The following is a 26,600-nucleotide window of genomic DNA, read 5'->3' as shown; positions in this document are numbered from 1 at the left end:
AGACTGCTCTCGAGCCAAAACGGTCGAGACCCACCGTCCTCCCGGTGCTCTGGTGAGTCACTTTCGTTTGGCTGAGCTCGTCGCCGCTCGGCGTTAGCATGTGCCATCACCGCGCCCCATCCCGCGTTAGCCGCAGAGCGTGGGAGGGGGCGGGGGGCCGAGGGGGCAGGGAGGACGGGACGGGGGGGGGCCCTTCGGTCTTTTGAGGAGCCCGTGCAGAGAGACACCGAGTGGCAAAGTGGGGATCTAACAGCTCTCTTTAAAAAAGTCTCTCCGCTGCTCCGGCGGTGCCCCCCCCCCCGGCGGCCCCTGGCAGCGCCGCAACGCCTGTCACCACCATGTTCCGGAACATTCCGTAACGCTCTGTCAGCAAACTCCATCCACACCGCCTGGCGACAAAAAGCAGGTGAGCGGGCTTCCTGTGATTCCGTGGCCCTCTCTCAGGCGATTTAGGGCGGGTTTCTGCTTGTGCTCGCCTGTCCGGTGGCATTGCATCTTCAGACGGCCCGCAGACGGGACAGTTCCTCTCGTGGGACCGGTGCTGTTTCCGGAGCAGAAAGGCTGAAACACGGTGGGGGGTCCTTAGAGCGCTAGACTGGTTTTTGTTTTCCGGAATGCTAATACTCCTTTCCCGGAAAGGATGCAGACGTTGTTTTGTCTGCTGCGGTGCAGTTTCGCCTGCAGTCCTTGTCCCGGGACGTTAAGGGGGGGGTTTAATCCCGGGACGTTAAGGGGGGGTTTAATCGCAGGTGACACTTCGGCCTCGCGCTGTTTTTCAGCCTGTCCTCCCTCGCGTAGGATGAAGGTCACACGCCATCGCTGTGAGCGCGTCCGTCAAGCCCCCTCAGCCCCGCCCTGTAGCCCCGCCCTCTCTGCCTCGTCCCCGTAGCCCCGCCCCAGAACGTAACACCCATCGCGCCCGGGACATTCACCCTTTGGCGGGGGGGGGGGCAAGGGAATTAGCCGGAAATTAAATCACCCAGTTTTGCAATTAACGCCGGTGGCTTTTCTGTGTTATTGTACCTCTGGGGGGTGGGAGGGGTGAGGGGGGTACTGGGAGTGGGAGGGGTGAGGGGGGTTTAGCCAATGAGCTGGAACGTCATTAACGGGACAGGGAAAGCCAGGAGTCCTGCTCCTTTCCCAGGGGTCCTATCTGCAGGCGGTCTCCCGCTCTGGTCTCCCCCCCAGTGTCCCCCCGCCCCCATCTAATCCCGCCCCTTAATGGCACCTCGCCGTTTGATGGACGCGCTGTCATGTCGCGCGATGCAATTACTGCCACGCCCCGAGCCGTCTTTACAGACTTACAGGCCCAGATCCCATTAAAGCAGACACTGAGGAGGCCAGCCGGCGGCTATCCCATCATCCTCCTCTGCGCTACGCTCTCTCATCGGGCTTCGCTATACCGACCGCCAGGCCGCGCCCACCCCAGCAGTACAGACCGCACTGACACTTGGGCACCGAAAAAAATACCACATAAAGACGGGTTTCCTACAACAACGTGTGTGACGTGTGATTTCACTGCAAGGCTTCTCTGTACCTTCCTCCTCCCCTTATTTCAGTGGTCATTTTTTTAGCTTGAAAATACAATGCAAATCCTCACTACTAAAATGCACCAACGCATTAACAACAGCAACTCATGAAACAAGCAGTTGTTTCTCTGTGAGTTTTAAATGGGATCCTGGTAGCAGCAGTTTTAGTGACCAGTTGTACTTCTGCTTGTCTTCCTGGCTGTAGAAATATCAATGGAGCCAAATCAGATCATCACAGACCGCTACTGAGCCTGGAAAATAAAGTCTGGGGACCCACACGGTCCCTGCAGGGGGTCATTTTCAGACCACAATGCAGTAACACGGTTAGGGGCCGTCAACAAATCATCACCCAAATCTAATTTTCCAGGCTTGATTGAAATACAGATAGACCAAGACGTCCTTTGTCTTTGAATGGCTTTTTGGGAGCTGTAATGGAGAGCCGTGTGCTGTGGTTCAGTGATGTGGTGACTCTTGTGGTGACCGTGATGCAGCTCTGAGGGTAAACAGGCCGAGGAGGCTTTGTGGGAGGAACGGTCACGTTATTCCAGCGCTGTGCTCGTGCAGAGCTAACCCGAGGAACGCTGCTGCACACATTTCAGATTTTCGGGGAACGGGCCTGAGCACGATCGCTCCGTTATGTAACGCGCTGCGTTAGCGGCGTTAGCGGTGCAGCTGTTTACCTGGCAGCTGGACAGGTGATGGTCCCACGGCTAGCTCCGCCACCTCACACGTCATCAGAATGCTGAACTCGGTTACCGTCACAACACACAGAGAGAGTTACATAACCCCGCCCGAACCTGCAGGGGGCGCTACAGAGGCTGGCTGCTCGGGGGGGAGACAGATCTTTAAAAAGCAAGTGCACCACAGCCGATTGGACAACGCAGGAAACACTATGCTGTGGACTACAGCTGATTGGTTAATTTCTTTTTCCTCGTTCACGAATAGGAACTGCAGTCTCAGGCAGAGACTGAAGCCAGACACTGTGCGAATAATTAATGAACTGTTATTAAATTAACATGTTACACTGATATAAGACAACATCCACACAATTAACCACAAATAAAGTGTTAATAACGTGTATTAGTGTTTATCTACATCAACTGATTGTTTCCATTGTAGGTTATTATTAATTTCTTATTTATGCAGTGTAGAAAGTACTCCATATTATTCATTATTTATGAATACGCACCAAATATAAATCATCTTTACTGCCTTGCTTGTTTTCCAGTCTTTGCCTGAAAGTCTTTTGGTGATGCTTGGGGAGATTTTAATAATGTTTTGATGTATACTCATTAAACCATAAATTAATAAATTAATGGCTAATTAATGGGACCTCAAAGTGTTTCTCCTGCTCATTAGGGCTCTGTGTATACTTATAAAAAAGGTTATGTATGTATATATGATGACCAGTTATCAGACTCAGTCAGTCAGTCAGTCAGTCAGTCAGCCAGTCAGTCAGTCAGTCAGCAGCCAGTCAATCAGTCAGTCAGTCAGCCACTCAAGGTATCACTCAAGGTATCAGTCATAGCATTGGGCCTCCTGGTCTAAACATGTGACAGTTGTCTGAACTTGTGCCCTCCCACAGGGTCCAGAGAGAGAAGCATATGTCCGTCAGTCTGTCAGCATAACAGAGCTGCAGCGGACGATCGAGCTGCTAGTTTGGGTGGAGGAATTTGGCCGTGATGTGTATGAGCTTGAGATGGGAGGAGAGGATAAACAAATGCTGAAATGCACCCTTTTAAATCCTGCAATGCCACCCTGGGATTCAGATCAAACAGCGTTTGTATTCACCGTCATCAGACGGCCGTTTCAGTGCAGATAATGAGAGAGAAAGCGAGGAAGAAAGTGAGAGAGATAAATTGAAAAAAATTTAATTGAGTGAGAAAGAGAGAGAGAGGGTGAGAGAGAGTGTGGGAGTGAGAGAAGGGGGGAGAGATTGAAAAAAATGTGGCTTTCTCTCTTTTGTTTCTCCCTGGTGATCCCTCATTTCCCTGGCTCCTGTCAGTTTATCTGCTCTCTCAATGTGTGTCACCTCATTTACCACCCCCTACACACATACACACACACACACACACACACACACACACACACACACACACACACACACAGACATACACACGCATACACACACACACACACTCTCTCCTGCCACCTACATTCTCATCCTTTCTTTTCTCTATCCCCTCCCCAATCCACCCCCCCCCCCCTCTCTGTACCTGCATGTGAAAACTAAGAGGACACAGTTCTGTCATGGGGCGTTGTTATTAATTTTTTTGAGGGGGGGCTGGGGGGTCAGTGCAAATCAGCTCCCCTCCACTGATGTGCCCTCATAATGACATATGGGGGCTCATAATGACCGCCCCCCCCCCGGAATGGGGGGTCCAGTTTGCCCTTCGGCAGTAACGCTCTGTGTTTGAGTCTTTCTCTGCTCTGTTTTTGCAGAATGGGCATGTTTCTGCTACAGGTATCATCGTTATTATAGTCATTTTCAAAAGTAGGTACTTCAAGAGTAGCGGTCTTTTTGAGGCAATTTGAGATTTTTTTTAAATAGATTTTTATTTCTCAAGTAATACAAGAGATACATAAAAATACAAGTTAGACCTGGTTTGAAGTCTTTTCCAGGCCTACTGAAGTCTGGTCCAGGCCTACTGATCTTCCTCTGGTATAAGCAGCATGTTTCTGTGAAGATTAAATGGGTGGGATCACTTGCATTGGCTCGCACAGACTAAAACAGACATTACATGAAGGAAAAATAGAAAAAAGGGAAATGATTCAAATACAGAATGCAGTTTCTGACCATATGTGCATCGTGAAACGGATGCAGTGCTTCATGCATTCTTGTCAGTCGGGGTCTTAGGTGAAGCTATTTAGATGCTATTTTAATCCTTTGGGTTATGCAGATGATGGCTGAATAGAAAAGCTATTGATATTACAGGTAGCTTGTTCGCCATGTAGCTGCTACATCCTTCTCTGCAGTCAGTTGCTAGACAAGAACATGTGTTGTGCAGCATGTTTTTGGCATGTTGCTGTCATTAATCTACAGCTGTTATGCAATTTCTGCAGAATAGCCACCTCCCAATTACAGCTGTTAGAGAGGTAGCTATATAGCCAGGCAGCTAGATACCAAGGCTTTCAAAAATGAGTTATTATTGGTAACACAATGAAGACAATACATGCATGTGCAATCTGTGCAGCTGTCTTTGAGTGAAATATTACATTGCTGAAACTGACACATTTAATTGCACTTTACACCAACGGATTATAAGCAATACGCCAGGAAAGCGTGACTTCATTTCCTTAGCAACTGCAACTGCTTAGCAACCATGCTCTTGCTGAGCTAATGCCCCATCTGTTTTTCATGAATATCCTCAAAGTCTAAGCAAAAATAAAATAATAATAAATGAAAATTACTTTTATGAATAACATATACATTTTTGGATAGTATAATAATAATAATAATTTTATGGAATATTAGTATTTGTAATTACTACATATTGAAGAAAAAGATTCAGAGATAATATTATTGGACATCTCAATATGAGCTGAGATTAAATGGATAAAATGGATAAAATTTCAATTTTATTTAAACAGATCTTTTTTCTGTATATTAACCCTGTGTGTTAACATCAGCCTGCCCAGAGACAACAGATGGAAATTAGCGATCTAGCTAAATCTGGCACATTTGCATCACATAATAGTGATGTTGATCAATGTGTATTGTCCCTGTCAAATAAATAAATAATTAAAATAAAAAATAACATAAAAAAAAGTCAGTTTCTGGAATTTATTTTCTTCTCATTTTAACTCCGTCTTCTAGAACTCCACTGCTCTCAGTTACCAGCAGTGATTGTGGCATCAGCATTAGAATGTTCAGTTAAGTACATTCTACTCACACGTTTGTGATGTCACACCTTAGAGGGGTTAATGTGTACTCGCTGAGCATGAGGGAGAGGCAGATAGTCCTCTGCTCCTCATTTAAAGCTGCGCTGCAGCTTTAAGACCACGTTCCACCTCTCTCTGAAAGCTCCTGGTTTTATTGATTTCCCTTTCCTTTTAATTAACACATAAAAGGTGAGGCTTTATTTAGAATTTTATAATTCATTTGAGACAGGGAGGATTATGCTGTTCTAGACAAGACAAAAAAAAAATAGTGGCTATCCTAATACAATATCTGTTCTGAGCCATTCTGAGTTTGATTTCTTTTCCCTCTCGCTCTCTCTCTTAATCAGACGGGTGCAACATCCACTGCCTTCCATCTGCTGGTTCTCTTTAGCTGCCTCTGAGTGATGCTGTGCTTTCATTTACGTCCGTATGCTATGCTTCAGTCCCCCACTACAACATCACCACATTCCTGTGCTTACCTTAGTTTATAACAAGTGAAACTGTAACAGGTCAGGTTGTATTGCCTTCATTGGTATTTGGTTTTTTTCTTTTTTCTTTTCAGAACTGAACAGCCTAATCCAGGTTTAGACTGGCAAAGCACTAATACCTTTATCCCAGATAGATAAGCCTGTCAGTGACTGTGGGCCTCACAAGCATGGCAGCCTGAGTATATGTGGAATTTATGCAGAATAAAAATCAGACTGCTACCATGTGAACCTGATACATTGAAGATAACATCTCTTTCTTGTTCTCTCTCCCCCTCCCCCTTCCCCCTATCTCTCTCTCCACTTCTCCCTCTCTCTCCCTCTCCCTCCCTCCCTCCCTCTTTCTCCCTCTCTCTGTCCCCCCTCTCCCTCCCCCACCTCCATCTCCTTCCGTCCCTCCACTCTCCCCCCACCTCCCTCTCCCTCCCCCCTCTCCCCTTCCCCCTCTCCCTCTCTCCCACCCTCCCCTCTCCCCCTCCCTATCCAGCGTGATGCCTAAGCAGGTAGAGGTCAGGATGCATGAGAGTCAGCTGGAGCCCATGGACACGCCCGCCAAGCCCATGTGTGGCGGAATCTGCCAGAAGATGTGCAAGAACCTGCTGCTCACCCTCACCGTGCTGGGTAAGTGTCTCACCTGTCCACTCACCTGCTCACTTACCTGCACTTACCTGTGTCACCCTCACCGTGCTGGGTCAGTGTCTCACCTGTCCACTCACCTGCTCACTTACCTGCACTTACCTGTGTCACCCTCACCGTGCTGGGTCAGTGTCTCACCTGTCTACTTACCTGCTCACTTACCTGCACTTACCTGTGTCACCCTCACCGTGCTGGGTCAGTTTCTCACCTGTCCACTCACCTGCTCACTTACCTGTGTCACCCTCACCGTGCTGGGTCAGTGTCTCACCTGTCCACTCACCTGCTCACTTACCTGCACTTACCTGTGTCACCCTCACCGTGCTGGGTCAGTGTCTCACCTGTCCACTCACCTGCTCACTTACCTGCACTTACCTGTGTCACCCTCACCGTGCTGGGTCAGTGTCTCACCTGTCCACTTACCTGCTCACTTACCTGTCTGACCTGACTGCTCTAGAATTCCATATTGGACTCAAGAGCGACGATGCATCAGCCAATCAAATTTTGATGTGTAGCGATTGGAACATTCCCAGGTCACTGACTTTGCTCCAGCTTCCTCTGTTTGATGTCATTACAGTAACAGATGTTCAGACGAGCGACTACGTAGCTACAGTTTTCAAAGAAATCAGTGAAATCGATGGTTGAATTTGATTTCATTGTGAATTTAATGTGAGTCCCCTTTAGTTATCAATGGGATATCCCGTTCAGTTATCAAGAGAAAAAACTGATTGCATTCTATAAATTTGGATATGGGCTAGCGTGACGTAATGCTGTGGCCTGTCATTACAATAAGCCTTGCTGTTCTGAGATCTACCTGCTTACTGCTTGTGCAACGCGCGCGGCGGGGAAATGCTATATGGGTGCATATGTGTATGATATAGCGTATATGTGAGTGTGTGTCTACTGTGTTTGTGTGTGTGTGTGTGTGTGTGTGTGTGTGTGTATGCTATAACGGTTGGGCTCAGTTGTGTTTGTGTATGTGTGTGTGTGTTTGCATGTGTGTGTGTGTGTGTGTGTGTGTATACTATAACGGTTGGGCTCAGTTGTGTTTGTGTGTGTGTGTGTGTGTGTGTGTGTGTGTGTATGCTATAACGGTTGGGCTCAGTTGTGTTTGTGTGTGTGTGTGTGTGTATGCTATAACGGTTGGGCTCAGTTGTGTTTGTGTGTGTGTGTGTGTGTGTGTATGCTATAACGGTTGGGCTCAGTTGTGTTTGTGTGTGTGTGTGTGTGTGTGTGTGTATATACTGTAACGGTTGGGCTTGTTGAAGCCCCTGCCACTGACCCCACGGTCCTCTGCTGCCAGCACCATGCGGGAAACTGCCTCCCTGCTGTCACAGACCGGGCCAACTAAAAATGCTCCCCTGGTGACAAAAAAGGGATGTGCTGATCGCTCATTTCTAATGGTTTTGATTTGTTTCACAAATTAAATTAAGTAAAGAGTGTAATATTTCCTGCAGTGAAAAGCCTAAAACAATTGTAAAGTTTGTAAATCAAAAATGTATTTAGTGCATAGCTATGTTAGTTTTACATTCAGCTGGTCAATGTGGTTATCTGTGAGTACAGTCAATAAACAGCATCCGTGCATCCATGTAGAGACAGAGAGAAGAAGACAGGGTGATACAGAAAGAGAAAGAGGGAAAGGGACAGATGCAGAGACAGAGATGGAGACAGGGGGTTGGGGGCTCGGCAGGCTTCGGGGGAGGTCAGCGGCACCTTGGGGGGTGTATCCGCCGCTTGCTGCGCGGGCCAGATGTGTGCTGTCGCGCTATTGGCCGGTGCCAAGACTTGGGCCCTTTCCCTTTCCTGCACCCTCACGACCTTCTGCCCTGCCTGGGGTGGGGGGGAGGGGCGGAGAGGGGGCGGAGAGGGGGCGAGGGGGGTGACACAGACACTGACACCCACAGGGCAGCTCTACAGCTGCTGGGGGATGGGGGGGGAGGGGGGGTACAGCCACGTTCCGCACCGTTCGGACATGACCTCCACCGTGCGGCTCTGATGCGCTGCTCCCAGACCGCTGCTCCCAGACCACTGCTCCCAGACTGCTGCTCCCAGACCACTGCTCCCAGACCACTGCTCCCAGACCGCTGCTCCCAGACCACTGCTCCCAGACTGCTGCTCCCAGACCACTGCTGCCAGACCGCTGCTCCCAGACCACTGCTCCCAGACCGCTGCCCCCAGACCACTGCTCCCAGACCGCTGCTCCCAGACCACTGCTCCCAGACCGCTGCCCCCAGACCACTGCTCCCAGACCGCTGCTCCCAGACCGCTGCCCCCAGACCACTGCTCCCAGACCGCTGCTCCCAGACTGCTGCTCCCAGACCACTGCTCCCAGACTGCTGCTCCCAGACCGCTGCTCCCAGACTGCTGCACTGAATGTACCATTAATTAGCCATCCACCTCAAAGACAAAGGGCAGAATTTGGACAGAGGAGACACAGCCTCACAAACAGCACCACAGGGATACTGGCAGGACAGAGCAGGACAGGACAGGGCAGGACAGGGAAAGACAGGGCAGGGTAACACAGGGCGTCTGTGTGTCTCGTAAGAGAGATTAGCTTGGAGTAAAAATAAGTGACATTTGTGCATACGCTTATTAGCATGCTAATTAAGGTACGTATGCATTTATATGGGAGATTTTAAGGCCATTAACATCCCCATAAGTAGGATCTGGCTTTCAGGGGGAGTGACATAGGCTTTTAATTTCTGTCTTAGACTATTATTATTATTATTATTATTATTATTATTATAGATTTACTTCTATAGCACCATCCATTTAACAGTGCTTTGAAGAATTAAAATATTGGAAAGTTAAGGGATGTGCAATACTTAAAAAATTGAAAGCACCCCTTCTTCTTTAAAAAATAAAAAGCTATTCAAATAGATGCAAAATTCCATAGAAATCAGTAAAAGATGAAGAGAAGAGGCCATGGTGGAGTGTCTCAGCTGATCTGTGGATCTGAATCCACATGGGAACGTGTTACACGCGTGTACGCATTGCGAGCCCAGTACACACGTTAACTTTGTGTGTTGGCCCGTGACTGTGGAGTGGAAGACGTGTGTGCAGCCACCGTGCACGTGGTTAGCATGTGCATGTTCATGTGCATGTGAGCATAGGAAAGGGCAGCCCACCTTTAATGTTGCAGAGATCAGAGCATCTGTGTGAATAACAAGCAAACTGAGAAAGGGAACAGACAATGGTCCAATGCACCTGCGTGTGTGTGAGTGTGCGTGTGAGAGTGAGGTGTTTATGTCTCAGTATGTGTGTGTGTTTGTGCGTCTCAGTGTGTGTGTGAGAGTGAGGTGTTTATGTCTCAGTATGTGTGTGTGTTTGTGCGTCTCAGTGTGCGTGTGAGAGTGAGGTGTTTATGTCTCAGTGTGTGTGTGTGTGTGTGTGTGTGTGTGTCAGTGTGTGTCTCAGTGTGTGTGTGTGAGTGTGCGTGTGGGTGGAGTGTAGTCTATATGTGTTTTGTTGTTGTGTGTGTCTCAGTGTGTGTGTGTGAGAGTGAGGTGTTTATGTCTCAGTATGTGTGTGTGTGTGTGCGTCTCAGTATGTGTGTGTGAGAGTGAGGTGTTTATGTCTCAGTGTGTGTGTGTGTGTGTGTGTGTGTCAGTGTGTGTCTCAGTGTGTGTGCGTGAGTGTGCGTGTGAGAGTGAGCTGTTTATGTCTCAGTATATGTGTGTGTGTGTGTGTGTGTGTCTCTCAGTGTGTGTGTGTTCAGTGTGTGTGTTTGTCTCAGTGTGGTTGTGTGTGTGTCAGTGTGTGTGTGTAGTGTGTGGTAGTGGGTGTTTTGTCTCAGTGTGTGTGTGTGTTGTGTGTGTGTGTGTGGTGTGTCCTCGTGTGTGTGTGTGTGTCTCATGTGTGTGTGTGTGTGTGTGTGTCGCAGTGTGTGTGTGTGTGTGTGTGTCTCATTGGGTCAGGGTAGTGGTGTGTGGAGTATTGAGGATTGTAAACCAAGTGTGAATGTCATTAGCGTCACAGGGTGGCTAAGCCCTGGCAGGGCATGAAAGGAGGAAGTGGGCGTCCTGCACAGCCCCCCCCCCCTCCTCGGCAGCCTGAGGCTCAGAGGCCCTGTGCATCCTGGGAAAGGCCAGGACAGCCAAGAGGAGGAGGGAGCCTGAGGTCAGCTCTGCGGAAAGAGAGAGAGATAGAGAGAGAGAGAGAAGAGTCCTCCAGGCCAGGTGGTGGCGACATAACTCTTTCAGGAACTTGGGGCTAATGGCTTCTAGTGGCATCACCTCCAGTTTCCATTGCACAGCTGCAAGACTGCCTGCTGAAAATCTCAGGCTGGCAGCGGTTAAACCAGCCGCTGATCCGTCTCTCACGGCAAGGATCAGGCTGGCCGCACGCCCGCGAGCCACCCCCCCCCCCCGTGACCGAAGCGGTCGTTTCCCAGTCATGTTAGGGGCTCATTGTTTTTGTTTCCCCAACCAGCTGGGCCATCTCTTAAGGCTCATAATTGACAGCCCCCCCCGCCCCACCCCCAAACGCCCCACTCTGCCGCGGCTAAATTAACGAGCCGCTGCTATCGCTTTGCGAACAAAGCACCGTTGTTCCTCTTTGTGTGTTTTGCGCTGTTGTTCCTCTTTGTGTGTTTTGAAAAGATGCCGTTTTTTCCCCTTCGCTTTGTTGCGGACACACAGGATGATTCGTGTCATATTCACGTGACTCCCTGTGGCTGAGCAATCAAAATTCATTTGGTTATTTAACAAAAATTCATATTTTTGAAAACACTGGAATTAATAACACTCACACTGTGACTCACTCTGTAAGACTCACTCTTTGACTCATTCTGTTAGACTCACTCTGTGACTCACTCTGTAAGACTCACTCTGTAAGACTGACTCTGTGACTCACTCTGTTAGACTCACTCTGTAAGACTCTCCCTGTGACTCACTCTGTAAGACTCACTCTTTGACTCATTCTGTTAGACTCACTCTGTGACTCACTCTGTAAGACTCTCTCTGTGACTCCCTCTGTAAGACTCACTCTGTAAGACTGACTCTGTGACTCACTCTGTTAGACTCTCTCTGTGACTCCCTCTGTAAGACTGACCTGGACTAGACTCTCTGTTACTCACTCTTTTGACTCCTCTGTACTCCCGTAGATGCTGTGCCTGTCTCTCGTGTGGTTGGGGCGGTGCTTGGGATGCTCTTGCGCTACGCCTCACCCATCCCTCCTGATGTCATCATGGTCATCGCCTTCCCTGGAGACATCCTGATGAGGATGCTGAAGATGCTGATTCTGCCCCTCATCATCTCCAGTCTGATCACAGGTGAGAGGCTGCAGTCAGTGTGGGGTAGTGGTTAGTGTCCAGTCAGTGTGGGGTAGTGGTTAGGGTTCAGTCAGTGTGGGGTAGTGGTTAGAGTCCAGTCAGTGTTGGGTAGTGGTTAGGGTCCAGTCAGTGTGGGGTAGTGGTTAGGGTCCAGTCAGTGTGGGGTAGTGGTTAGGGTCCAGTCAGTGTGGGGTAGTAGTTAGGGTCCAGTAAGTGTGGGGTAGTGGTTAGGGTCCAGTCAGTGTGGAGTAGTGGTTAGGGTCCAGTAAGTGTGGGGTAGTGGTTAGGGTCCAGTAAGTGTGGGGTAGTAGTTAGGGTCCAGTCAGTGTGGAGTAGTGGTTAGGGTCCAGTCAGTGTGTGGTACGTTGGTCCATAGTGTGAGGTAGGGTAGGGTCAGTCAGTGTGGGGTAGTGGTTGGAGTCCAGTCAGTGTGGGGTAGTGGTTGGAGTCCAGTCAATGTGAGGTAGTGGTTGGAGTCCAGTCAGTGTGAGGTAGTGGTTAGGGTCCAGTCAGTGTGGGGTAGTAGTTAGGGTCCAGTAAGTGTGAGGTAGTGGTTGGAGTCCAGTCAGTGTGGAGTAGTGGTTAGGGTCCAGTAAGTGTGGGGTAGTGGTTAGGGTCCAGTAAGTGTGGGGTAGTAGTTAGGGTCCAGTCAGTGTGGAGTAGTGGTTAGGGTCCAGTCAGTGTGGGGTAGTGGTTAGGGTCCAGTCAGTGTGGGGTAGTGGTTAGGGTCCAGTCAGTGTCGGGTAGTGGTTAGAGTCCAGTCAGTGTGGGGTAGTGGTTAGGAAACTGGCTTCAGTCTCTCACAAGGTACCCTGACTTTCTTCAGTAAAATATTCAGCTGTATTTATGGGTTATAACTAAAAATATGATCTTTGTAAGTCACTGTTGGGAAAAAATACGCACACACGCATGCTCGCATGCGCACACATACACACACACACACACACACACACACGGCTCCTCTTAGATCTTAATTACACTCCATACACTACTTAATTTTCCCTGCACATTAATAAGCCAATAATTAATGTTATAATAATTTAAATATGAATGTGTATATACTGTTAAAAATACAATATCCTCATTCAGTCTCTTTTCCGGGGCTGTTTTCATCCCTGAAAGATTCATGGTCTTGTGACAGAAAGAGATTTGTATCGGCTCAGGGACTCTTAGTGTGGGTGTGACTCTAGCTGACATCATGCCCTTTGTTCCGCCCCCCCCCCCCTCAGGATTGGCGGGTTTAGACGCCAAATCGAGCGGTCGCCTGGGAACCCGCGCCATGGTGTACTACATGACCACCACCATCATCGCGGCCGTCCTGGGCGTCATCCTGGTGCTGCTCATTCACCCCGGAAACCCCAAACTGAAGGAGAAACTGGGGGAGGGCGCCAAGAACGACGAGGTGTCCAGCCTGGACGCGTTCTTCGATCTGATCAGGAACCTCTTCCCCGAAAACCTGGTGCAGGCCTGCTTCCAGCAGGTATCCGTCCTCACCTACGCCTGACACAACACACAGCCCACTCCTTACAACACACAGCCCAGTCCTTACAACACACAGCCCAGTCCTTACAACACACAGCCCACTCCTTACAACACAGAGCCCACTCCTTACAACACAGAGCCCACTCCTTACAACACACAGCCCACTCCTTACAACACACACCCCACTCCTTACAACACACAGCCCACTCCTTACAACACACAGCCCACTCCTTACAACACACAGCCCACTCCTTACAACACACAGCCCAGTCCTTACAACACACAGCCCACTCCTTACAACACAGAGCCCACTCCTTACAACACACAGCCCACTCCTTACAACACAGAGCCCAGTCCTTACAACACAGAGCCCAGTCCTTACAACACAGAGCCCACTCCTTACAACACAGAGCCCAGTCCTTACAACACACAGCCCACTCCTTACAACACAGAGCCCAGTCCTTACAACACAGAGCCCAGTCCTTACAACACACAGCCCACTCCTTACAACACAGAGCCCAGTCCTTACAACACAGAGCCCACTCCTTACAACACAGAGCCCAGTCCTTCACACAAGCCCATCCTTACAACACAGAGAGCCCACCCTCCTTACAACACACAGCCCACTCCTTACAACACAGAGCCCAGTCCTTACAACACAGAGCCCAGTCCTTACAACACAGAGTCCAGTCCTTACAACACAGAGCCCAGTCCTTACAACACACACCCCACTCCTTACAACACAGAGCCCAGTACTTACAACACACAGCCCACTTCTTACAACACACACCCCACTTCCTATTCCATGAACCCGAGTATTATGTGGGGGATTTTTTTTATGATGATGATGATAACTATAATAGCAAATATTATCACATTTTTGTTGAAAATGAAAGTGAATTCTTAACTTAATTACTTATATACCATAAAACTTTTATGAGATGCTGAGTCTCTATCAAGAGCTGGTGTCTTTTAATACCCAGGAAAAAATAACACAAAATGGAAATTACGGGATTTAACTGCATTGTAAGCATTGTAATCAAACACAGACTGCTGATACAGGTTTTGTGGTAAATAAACATACACCTGAACACACAGCTGAGCAGAAAAGCGATCAGATGGAGTCACGGTTTTGTCAGAGCTTCACCGTTGGGCTGTGCTCGTGCCCCTCAGATCCAGACCGTCACCAAGAAGGTGGAGCTCATTCCTGAGCCGGAGGACGTGAACTCCACCACCGTGGAGGACCTCCTCAACGCTACCATGGCAACGCCAGAGCCGCAATACGTCATCAAGAAGTCCCTGCAGTTCAAGGGCGGGATGAACGTGCTCGGTACGGAGCCACACGGGGCCTGTCAATCACGTCTCTCTCTTCGTCTAAACGGCATTTTACACGTTTGATATGCAGCGTTATTCGAGTGCAGGGCAGTCTGTGCCCGTGGAGTTTATTCAGTTCCAGCGGGAATCAAATGTAACCTGTCAGAGAACATTTTGCTCTGTCAGAGTTGATATGCACCAAACATGTTTGCTGTGAAGATTTCAGTATCTGCATTTTTTGTTTGACTATGACAATCAAGGATGCCATTTTCAAAAAAAAAAAAAATGCAGTTAATGTTTTATGTTAATTACAGGCTCGGGAGTCTTATGGAACATAACGTAATTACATGGTAGGGAGATAACATATGCATTTATGGAACTTAGAGAAAAATGTTTGAATCTTGAGTTTTAAAGCAAAATAGATTAGCAATAATACAGAAAGCATTCAACCTGTGGATCTGAGCCACAGTGTGTCTTATGTGTGTTACGTGCTTCCTGCTCTGAGTGGCAGTATGTCTGCGGTGTGTTACGCACTTCCTACTCTAAGTGGCGGTGTGTCTTCGGTGTGTTAGGCGCTTTCTGCTCTGAGTAGCGGTGTGTTCTCTCTGCGCTACGCACTTCCTACTCTGAGTAGCGGTGTGTTCTCTCTGCGCTACGCACTTCCTACTCTGAGTAGCGGTGTGTTCTCTCTGCGCTACGCACTTCCTACTCTGAGTAGCGGTGTGTTCTCTCTGCGCTACGCACTTCCTACTCTGAGTAGCGGTGTGTTCTCTCTGCGCTACGCACTTCCTACTCTGAGTAGCGGTGTGTTCTCTCTGCGCTACGCACTTCCTACTCTGAGTAGCGGTGTGTTCTCTCTGTGCCACAGGCCTCATCGGCTTCTTCATCGCATTTGGCATCTGCATGGGCAAGATGGGCGAGAAGGCCAAGCTGATGCTGGAGTTCTTCAACATCCTGAATGAGATCGTCATGCGCCTGGTCATCATGATCATGTGGTCAGTGTGTGCTCCCCCCCCCCCCCCTCCCCCCCCCCCCCAGCATGGCCATCTGAGGCGCCTGAGCAGCCATACCTCACATGGCCCATTTCACAGGACTGATTCCCTCAGACAGAGCTGGACTCTCTCTTTCACAGGACTGATTCCCTCAGACAGAGCTGGACTCTCTCTTTCACAGGACTGATTCCCTCAGACAGAGCTGGACTCTCTCTTTCACAGGACTGATTCCCTTAGACAGAGCTGGACTAACTCTTTCACAGGACTGGTTTCCTCAGACAAAGCTGGACTCTCTCTTTCACAGGACTGATTCCCTCAGACAGAGCTGGACTAACTCTTTCACAGGACTGATTCCCTCAGATAAAGCTGGACTAAATCTTTCACAGGACTGATTCCCTCAGACAGAGCTGGACTCTCTCTTTCACAGGACTGATTCCCTTAGACAGAGCTGGACTAACTCTTTCACAGGACTGATTCCCTCAGACAGAGCTGGACTCTCTCTTTCACAGGACTGATTCCCTCAGACAGAGCTGGACTCTCTCTTTCACAGGACTGATTCCCTCAGACAGAGCTGGACTAACTCTTTCACAGGACTGATTCCCTCAGACAGAGCTGGACTCTCTCTTTCACAGGACTGATTCCCTTAGACAGAGCTGGACTCTCTCTTTCACAGGACTGATTCCCTCAGATAAAGCTGGACTCTCTCTTTCACAGGTACTCCCCGTTCGGTATCGCCTGCCTGATTTGCGGGAAGATCGTCTCCATCAAGGACCTGGAGACGGTTGCCCGGCAACTGGGGATGTACATGGTGACGGTCATTGTTGGCCTCATCATCCACGGAGTCATCTTCCTGCCGAGCATCTACTTCGCCATCGTCCGGAAGAACCCCTTCACCTTCTTCATGGGCATCTTCCAGGCCTGGATCACTGCCCTGGGAACCGCCTCCAGGTACGGCATGCCCCCCTCACAAGGGGGTTCCACCAATCCTGAGTCACCAGGGGCGCCATCCCTGCACATGCCCCGCCTACTTTCTCCCCTCTGCATTTCTGGGCAGGATGCTGTCCTTTCTGTTCTTTAATTGGGCAGATAATGAGTTTAAAAGATGAAGAGAAGCTTCTTCTTCAGTTCTCCTCTCTCTCTCCCTTTCTGTCTTTCCCTTTCCTCACTCTTTCCCTCCCTCCTTCCCTTTCTCTCCCTCTTTGCATTCTTCTCTTCCTCCTCCCTCTCCCTCTCCCTCTCTCTCTCTCTCTCCCTCTCTGTCTCTCTCCCTCTCCCTCCCTCCCTCCCCCGCAGTGCCGGGACCCTGCCCGTGACGTTCCGCTGTTTGGAGGAGAACCTGGGCATCGATAAGCGTGTGACACGTTTCGTGCTGCCCGTGGGCGCCACCATCAACATGGACGGCACTGCGCTGTACGAAGCCGTGGCGGCCATCTTTATCGCCCAGATGAACGGCATATACCTGGATGCCGGGCAGATAGTCACGGTCAGGTGAGCCCGTCCTCCAGCGGCCAGCGGCTGCCTATCTCCCAGCATGCATAGGAGGTGTTTGGCAGTGACGGCAGTGTGCTGTACTGCTTACAAACTAGGCTCAGAACTAAAAGATTGCGGTAAAAATGTCCTGCTGCCGCAGTGCCTGCAGGTTTAACTCCAGTTCTGAAGATTCAGTCAGGAAGCCCATCTTCCTGTGGCTGGCTCAGGGTGCAAGGTCATCCTGAGCTACATGTTGAGTGAGTGTTGCAGTGAGTGTTGAGTGAGTGTTGAGTGAGTGTTGCAGTGAGTGTTGAGTGAGTGTTGAGTGAGTGTTGCAGTGAGTGTTGCAGTGAGTGTTGAGTGAGTGTTTATGTGAGTGTTTATGTGAGTGTTGAGTGAGTGTTGCAGTGAGTGTTGAGTGAGTGTTTATGTGAGTGTTGAGTGGGTGTGTACGCGAGTGTAACTGGCTGGTCCTGCTGCTCCTCCCCAGTCTGACGGCGACTCTGGCCAGTATAGGAGCAGCCAGCATCCCCAGCGCTGGCCTGGTGACCATGCTGCTCATCCTCACCGCCGTGGGGCTGCCTACCCAGGACATCAGCCTGCTGGTGGCTGTGGACTGGCTACTGTGAGTGTGCCCAGTAAACACACACACACACAGGCACACACACACATACAACACACACACACGCACACACACACACACGCTTACACAGGCACACACACACACACTCACTCACACACAAACACACACTTACACACACACACAACACACACACACGCACACCCACACACACGCACGCACACACACACACACACACACACACACACACACACACACACACACACACACACACACACACACACACACAGCTCCCTTTTGGTCTTAATCAGATTCCAGACACTACTTAATTTTCCCTGCACGTATATTAATGTTAAAAATACAATATCCTCATTCAGTCTCTTTTTCGTGGCTGTTTTTATCCTTGAAAGATTGATGGTCTTGTGACAGAAAGAGAGTTTATTTACCTGCAGTATCAGAACCTTTACCTGTAGCAGAGCCCCAAAGTGGACGAGACCGTGAGCACACCTTGCTCTCCACTGGCTCCCTGCTCCCCTGAAGTCTACAGCAGTGGTGTTTCTCTCTGCCCTCCCGCCCCTCCCCCAAACGCAGGGACCGGTTCCGGACCTCGGTGAACGTGGTGGGGGACTCGTACGGCGCGGGGATCGTGTACCACCTGTCCAAGGCGGAGCTGGATGCGCTGGACGCCCTGCATGGGCGCTCGGACGACATCGAGATGACCAAGACGCAGTCCTACTACGACGAGCTGAAGAACCACCACGACAACAACCAGTGCGTGCGCGCCGCTCACAACTCCGTGGTTGTAGATGAGTGCAAGGTACCTCTCTCACTCACTGACGTAGAGACCTCCATCTAACTCCGCCCCCCCGCCCCCCCCCCCCCGCACCGTCGCATGCTCCGCCCGCTTCGCACGTCCGTCTCGTCCCGTCCCGGAGCCGTGCACGTGCATGCGGGACGTGTGCCTGGTGTGAGTGCGCATGGAGGACACGGGACTCAGAGCGGCCTGTGAGGGACTGAAGGTATGTGCCTGGTTTACACCCTCCGATGGGACAGCAGCGTTTGTGTCTCTGGGATACCGCGTGAGCCGCGATAGCATCCGGGCCTTAGCGTCCGCGCGCTGCCTCCTCCGTTGGACGAAACGGAATTCTTATAGCTGCTCAATGTTACAGGAAACACACAAACAGTGGGCCAACATGGCCCCATTACCATATCCTACAGTGCAATGATAATAGCAGCACTTGTGATTACTTCCCTGTAAATAATGAAAGCTGTAACAATCCAAAGTGTAATAACCAGGTCACTGAACCAAGGGTCACTGACCCACAGTAAGATCAGAGAGATCGCGTTCCTAGACCTCCCGCCCATCCCCCATTTTAGAATCGATATTGTAGGAAAGACAGCCATTTTAAGTAGGTTGATCCCCCTGGGGATTATGGGTGGACACCCCTGTATAGCTCTTTTGTGTGGAAAGAGATTTCTGGAAGCAGATCTGTTCCTGCCTGTTCTAAGGCTTAGCTTTCTTAGGCCTTGTTCGTAAGCCTGGTTAAGGCCTACCAGTTTATTTTAATTGCTTGTGATTGGTGTAACGTTCTGACACAACGTCTCTATCTGTGCCCACATCAGTCCGATTTTTCCCTGGTTTGATATCAGACGTTTTTCTCCCTGAACGATCTCATGATCTTGGTCTTTATCGGCTCTTAGTTTTGCAAAAGCAGCTTAGCGCCGGAGTCTCGCAGCGGGAAGCCGTAGCCAGGATGCTGAGGAGCGCATCGTTAGCGCTGCACGAGGTGCCAGAGTCGTCACGCTCCCCTCAGAGAGAGCGATTCGGCGTCGCGAGCTCGCAGGCGCAGCGCTGGCTGTCACACACAAGATGGACGCTGATGATGGCGGGCCGTAGTGGCGGACAGCGTGGGCAAACGCCCCATCAACAGTCCCACGCCGCGCGGCGCTTAGCCGTTCTGATGAGCCTGAGGGAAGCCGCCATTTTACGAGCGGCTGCCATGGCGACCTGCTCCAGCGGAATCGCGGCGGCGTTGGATTCTGCTCGCGGCGCGCGTGCGGTGGGCTGTTTCCCGTTCACGTGCGCGTCTGCGCGGATCTCATGACGCGTGCGTCGCATCGAGGCGAGCACGACGGCTGCCATGTCATTTCTGCGCTTGTTCCCTGGCTTTAACTCACCCTAAGTAGAGCACATACTCATTTAACATAGCCGTTTAACATGTCGCCAAGAGGTACTTTACTATTTGCGCATGATGGAAAAGGTACATCTTTTTCCAGCAGTTACTAAACATAACTCCTTTTTTGTATTAGTTTTTTTAACCAATTATTATTTTGTATTATTTTATATAACAATACGTGTAATATGGTTATAATTTATTTTAGATGTACCAGTGGAATACTCTTTTTTTATTGTGCGTGGGGTGTTTGTGTTTTGCGTGTCTGCATGTGTGCATGGTCTGTATTCGCGCACTGCTCCGCATGCTGGTGTGAAGCTGTGCAGTGTTTTATTCCACCTCTGAAACGCTGATCACATGTCTGCAGGAGCTCCTGTGTTAAAACGGCTATGCGTTAGCCAGCATGACCCCCAGCCCGCAGAAAATGGCTCCACTGCTCATCATCCCTCACGAGCCCTTGGAGCAGAGAATCAGAATTATAGCAGTCTGCATATTTGATGAAAACAAATCACGAAAATTAAATATCTGGCTGATTTATTATGAAGCTTTAATAATGATATATTCCCAGTTTAATTAAAGATGCTACGAAGGTGCAGTACCCTTTGAGATCATCTTGCAATAATCTATTTTATTTGAGCAGCTGTTAAATTTTAATGTTTCTTACACGGCTACTGTGGCTTTGTTTCAATGATCGTCAGCCTTGTGGTGGTGTGTAAGCAGCAAATAAATTCTGCAAATAATGTACTATTAAACGTAAGGGAGTGGACAAGGACAAGTTAAAGGACTATGCCATACCACGGTTAGATTGGACTCAGACCTGCTATGTTCCAACCTAACACTTTCCCAGGGTCCTGAGCACATAGAGACTAGCCCTTGGTGACTGTTAATTCCTCTCTATTGGCCAAAGGCCTTCATTGGTTTTTGAACCATGAGATTTGTTGACCAGACCAGCAGACTCTATTATTACTGCACTAAGGTCAGGGGTCAGGGTTAGGGTCAGCCATCCCAGTCCTGCTAAGACTGCGGAGTCCTCGTCATGGAAACCACAGGGAACAGAAACAAACCCAAAATGGCTGAGACGTGAAGAGAAGCTCCCACCCCGAGCGAATCCGCAGTAGTGTCTCTGCTCCAGGTGGGGTGTGCAGGTGCGTAGAGTACCTGGGACGCCCCGCTCAGACGCTGCTGATGATTGGTTGCAGGTAACCGCCCAGGGTACCAATGGCACGACTGCGGAGTACGCGCTTGTTGAGGAGGAACCATGGAAACGCGAGTAACACGGCACAGAGATCCCCCCCCCCCGCGCCCCCCCCCCCCTTCCGCCCCGCCTTATGTCCTTAACCCCTGCCCCCCACCCCACCCTACCCTACCCCAGCCTACTCCACCCACCCTCAAGATCCCCACACGCTTTTCCACCTGGTGAAAAAAAACAGAAAGAGCATCAAAAAAAAAAAACATGCAAACAGACAGAACTAACGGGCGCTCTCGTAGTTTAGTGTTTTATAACTCTGTTAACGAACGTCTGAACTGACCGGCTCTGTCCTAGAGAGGCGAGTGGCACTAATACACTAACCTTCCGCCTGTACCAGGATTAACACCACGTTTCCTAGCAACCATTTGCACAACCTCAAGGCTCAGAAGGGTGGAGAGAGAGAGAGAGAGAGAGAAAAAGTGAGAGAGTGAGTGAGTGAGAGAGCGAGGGAGAGAGAAATTAGCAGTAAATTTAATCATAAATATAAATATACCAGCAGCCACTGGGGGCTCTGCTTTCATAAGCAGGTGGGGCAGGGCGTGGCGTGAATCCTCAGGTGAGGTCACATCGGGAGCGGACTGTGGGGACGCCTGCCCGCCCAACAGCCCTTAGGGGGAAGCTGCTCTGTAACCCCTCACCTTTGACCTTTGACCTCCCTCTGCATCCCTGAGGGGCTTCCCTTGACCTCCCCCCCCCCGCCCACCACCACCACAATCCCACGCGCTTCCCAGAATGCAAAGTGTGATGAGGCCCCCCTGCCGAGCTCTCAGATGCAGACAGAGAGACACACAGAACGCGTTTGCGGAGCACAAACCGTTAGACACTGAAGCACAAACCTACACAGTGTGAGACCCGCTCCAGCCTCCTCTTCAGAGAAGAGGCTTTTTCACTCGTCCTCAGGTTATTTGGCACAGAAGAGAGACTGTTTGTGTGCTTGAGTGCGCGCGTGTGGGAGCGGTGGGGGGAGAGGCAGTGGGATATAGTCTCTCTTCGCACACAAGGGACCAAACCTTATATTGCTGAATAAGCCCTTTTGGCAGAAACCTTTGAAAGACCTTTTTTTTCAGCTTCATTGCCGATGCTATAGATGAACAGAACGAACCAGCATCGACTTGAAAGAGTAAAAAAAAAAAGTAAAACTTCCCCAAAGCTTTGTCTCCCAACTCATTGGCCATTAATTGATATTGAGAGAGCAGGTCATAGCAGATCCATCGATTTATCTGGAAGTGTGTACTGTGGAAAACAGCTCCACCAAGTTCCAGAGTTCAACCAGAGTTCCAGAGTTCAAAAGCACAACTCAATAGTTCAGTTTTTTTAAAGCTGTGAATTGTCAAAAAGCTGTCTGCATAATTGTATGCAGCTCACTACAGGAGCAGTGACCCATGCAAACTTTTTCATACATTTTTTCATAAATTTCATTTCTGAGAGATGGTTGTCTTCTGACAACATTACGGACTGACTAAAGGTCACATGCAGAGACCATAGCTGAGTTGGGACACATTTTAATATATTGGCTTAAATGTTTAAAAAGATTTCTTGTCACTCATAAATGTACTGAAGCTAGAAAAGGTGTTTCAAAGGGTATCCACACAGTGTGCAGCTCACCCAATCACAACAGGCTTTCCAGCCACCCGAGAATCACTGCCTTTTTATATCACAACTTCAATCAGATGTCTTGTCACTTTGACTGTTAATCATAAAATCCTTTTTAAAATACATTTTTAATGTCTTGCACATTTAGGTAAATGTTTCCCAGTGAAGAAATTTAAAATTTAAAAAGTCTAAAGCACAAACTGTTAGTATAAATTCCAATAAAATGTATTGTGTTAAGGAGCACATTATCTGCAAACACTGCCAGCGGAGGGACCAAGCCGAGTACATTTACATTTACTTTGCAGTTGGCTTCCCTTGGCTTCTTACCTGCTTTCTGCAGACGACGATTAGCACAATGCTAGGGCTAAGGCAACAAAAGTAAAACAAGCACAGCTCCACTCTAGCACCACCAGTGGCAGGGAGGGGAAGTGCAAGTTGTGTGCAAGTCAGTTGTTTTCTTCCCAGAGTGTTCCCTGTTACACGATGCCAGAACATGTGACCACAGTATCTTACGACTGTTCTTAGAGCCCCAAAATGCTGCAGCGTTTAGATCGCGACCTTTTGGGGGCATCAGGATGGTAGGACGCAGAGAGCTGCTTTGAACTCCGGACATTGAAGTGAAGGACAAATTCTCCGTCAGGTAGTTAAATTCATATGCGCCCATCGAGCCAGACAAGCACACAGCTAGACCAGTAGTTTGTATCTCGCCTGCGTGTGAGCGTGCGTGTTGGTGTCCAAGCACACGTGTGTGTGTGGTGCGTGTGTGTGCTCACGCGCACTTGTGTGTGAGCATGCGTGTTGGTGTACAAGCACACGTGTGTGTGTGTGGTGCGTGTGTGTGCTCACACGCGCTTGTGTGTGAGCATGCGTGTTGGTGTACAAGCACACGTGTGTGTGTGTGGTGCGTGCTTGTGTGTGAGCATGCGGGTATGTAAAACAGCATGAGTGGCTTGGGTGCGTGATCTGTTTGTACTTTTCTTAAAAGGTTTATTTTGTTTTACTGAAAAAAACTACCTTGCCTTGAAGATGTTAGCTACGAACTGCAGTGGGTGTGACAGTAACATAGACAGTGCTGATTGCGTTAGCAGTAGCCTGAGTGGTAGAATACTTACGCTTACTCAAAGAGACGTACTGATATAGAAAGGCCCTCCAGTCTCCAGGGGCCATGTCCTCCGAGTCCACAGAGCTGCAAGATCCCTTCTGCAGTCCTCCTGCACCGCGTGCTTCTGTTCGGCCAATCAAATGAAGCAGGTGGATTCTGCGCCTACTTCACGTAACGTTTACACTCAACACAAATCTGAAAACTCATCGCATACCCTACTGCAGCAGACGACAGGAGCATTGGCTAAGGCCTGACCAATCAGATGGCTTCCTTGCTGTTTTTGAGTGGATGCAGACAGGACATAACACTAACAGGAGACTGGCTGTGGCCAGCATGAATTTTAAAATGATGTTTTTTTTTAGATTTTTTTTTAGATTGTTTGTTTGTTTGTTTGTTTTTTGCACCACTATCTTAATAAAGCATGATATTAAAGTGCCTCCTTGCACTTTTGTGTAAATATTGTAGTTAGGTTTTTTTGGGGTGAAATGGTGTGTAGAAATAGTGTTTACTTGCTGTGGCTTTTTTTGTAATCCTCTAGAAACGTATGACCTATGTTTGCTGTAAAAGAAAATAGATGATAAAAAGATAAGAACATATAAGAATTTGCTCGTTTTTTCATAACTGTTAACTAGTAGTCTTACATAGCTGTTACACTTGCATTATATGCGCATCTATTTTTTTGTATCTAATGTAAACATTTCAGATGTTTGTCCCATGAAGATTAAAGTCACCTGTGCATTGTTACATTGTACATAAATATATATATAAATGCTCCATTGAAATGCAATGCGGAATGTTCCAGAGGTAAAGACGATTCTCACTCGAACAATGTCCTCAACTGGAAAGAAAAACGAAAGAATCGGTTTCAACTTTGTGGCTGTGAAGATGTCCATTAGGGTGTCGTCATGTTTCCTCGTTTGTGGAGTGTGGGTATAATTGTACCGTGTGACTAGGTTTACAGCAGAAGAGGAAAAAGTCAAATTTAATTTCCTGAAAAAACAAACGTATTTAAAAACTTGAGAGCAACAAGCCATTGACCAAGTGAAACTGGAGCAGCAATAGTAATGACCTACTGTAGGACCCCTGTTGCTCACTCACGTAGGCATCTATGCCAGTGCCTGTATAAAATGGCTCCTCAGGTGTACAGATAGTGCCTGGTGCAGTCACTGCGTATTCTGCCCAAGAAGTACAGTGACACAGTTCTCGACAGTAATGCCAGTAATTACCGATTTCTGATATTTGCATTTATGTGTTATCTTTGCAGGTCTAGAGATGCACGTTTTATCTTTTATTTTGTCTCAAAAGAACACACCCTCGCTAGATTCAGCAAATCGTTGATTTTCATGACTCTCAATTCCTCCAGTTTCAGACAGCATCGTAATTATCTTCTTTCTTCCGAATGTAGTTTTCTGCCAGACCAGGAGAAAAGTCTGAGTGCTCCTGTGTATAGATCATTGTGCAAACCAGCTCCTAAATGGTGCCATGCCCACCGTTTCATAAAGGCTTCAACAAGGCTCACTCTCAGACCCTCCACCACCGCACAACCGCATGTTAAATTTGGCTTTTTCCTTTCCTGATTTTTCTATAAAAATGTCTGCGCACATATCTAAAAAGCCCAATAATGATGATAAGAACAATAAAAGTAAAAACTGTAGGAGTAGACACAACATTTCTATGATGAACCAGTCAATGCTCAAGTCTTTATTTTCTGCTGATTTTCTCTTTTGATGAGATCCTCATATGTAGACATGATAACCAATCTCACTTTCTACTTCCTGTCTGTTCTTCTGTGCTTTCTTTTTAGAGAGGCTTTCCTAGAATCTTCTTCTATATGACCCTTGTAATTTTGAACTAAAGGGAGAGAGTGTGTGTAAGAAAGTATAAAAATGAAGAAAAATTCTATTCTCTGCCAGACGTGGAATAAAAATTATGTTCATACATATCAATAAGTGTTGCACCTTTGGTGTACATACAATTACGGAAACTAATAAATGTTGATTCATAACTAACTCTGGGGTTTTCCTTGTTATTCATTTTGCCTAAAAATGGAAAAGGATTTTGGCAAACCTTCATCGCTCTAAAGACACGCCTGATCTCGTAAATCCACTGAGCAAACTTATGAAGGGAAATTCTGCTCTTGCTGGAATTTCCCTTCATAAGCTCTTGCTTTTGCATGTTATCAGCTTTTTAGAGTTGTCTCTCGGGTTTCCCAGCCGAACTTGCAGGGGAACACAAAGGTGATGAACACAAATATGATTAATTAATGTTGCCTCTTTCTCGGGGCCTGCTAATTAATCAAGCTGATTGATCCCCGTCCAGGCCCTTAACAGATCTGTCTTTAACGAGGTTAATTATTTACAGCGGCCTGCTGCTGCTCCTTCAGTCCCTGCAGGACCCCACCAGCAAAGCTCCAATTAAACACTCATTACCCAGCATTCCCCTTTACACAGATATGTCCCAGTGTTCCCTCTCAAAGACACACACACACACACGCACACACACACACAGTACGCTACACTCACACACACTCACACATACACACAGTACACTACACACTCTCTCACACACACACACACACACACACAGTGCTCATTCTCGGCCGCTAATAATCAAGTATGATCCCCGTCCACCTAACAGATCTGTCTTACACGAGGTAATATTTACACGGCCGCTGCGCTCACTTCAGTCCCTGCAGACCCTCACCACAAAGCTCCACATAACACACTACATTACCACATTCCCCCCTTACACAGTATATCCCAGTGTCCCTCTCAAAACACACACACACACACACACACACACACACACGCACCTACACTCACACACACACATACACATACACA

General features: G+C 48.6%; 1 protein-coding gene across 2 annotated transcripts; it reads left to right on the top strand.

Annotated features, from left to right (window-relative positions):
* The first annotated feature begins 6,384 nt into the window (after window positions 1–6,384).
* Window positions 6,385–25,766, top strand: slc1a2b (solute carrier family 1 member 2b). Of its 2 annotated transcripts, XM_064312506.1 has the most exons (10): window positions 6,385–6,523; window positions 11,634–11,801; window positions 13,031–13,281; window positions 14,457–14,613; window positions 15,466–15,592; window positions 16,304–16,537; window positions 16,883–17,077; window positions 17,550–17,684; window positions 18,231–18,456; window positions 21,013–25,766. In XM_064312506.1, exons 1-10 carry the CDS (start codon window positions 6,388–6,390, stop codon window positions 21,085–21,087), a joined length of 1,704 nt encoding a protein of 567 aa, XP_064168576.1. In that variant the 5' UTR covers window positions 6,385–6,387; the 3' UTR covers window positions 21,088–25,766. The 2 variants fall into 2 exon arrangements, with proteins under 2 accessions (XP_064168576.1, XP_064168575.1); XM_064312505.1 differs by lacking the exon at window positions 6,385–6,523 and having other exon boundaries at window positions 11,664–11,801; window positions 18,231–18,410.
* The last annotated feature ends 834 nt before the right edge of the window (window positions 25,767–26,600 follow it).

Source organism: Anguilla rostrata, chromosome 16 (assembly GCF_018555375.3).
Source record: "Anguilla rostrata isolate EN2019 chromosome 16, ASM1855537v3, whole genome shotgun sequence".
In the NCBI taxonomy this organism is placed as follows: Eukaryota; Metazoa; Chordata; class Actinopteri; order Anguilliformes; family Anguillidae; genus Anguilla; species Anguilla rostrata.
This window is presented reverse-complemented; position numbering and strand designations above follow the sequence as displayed.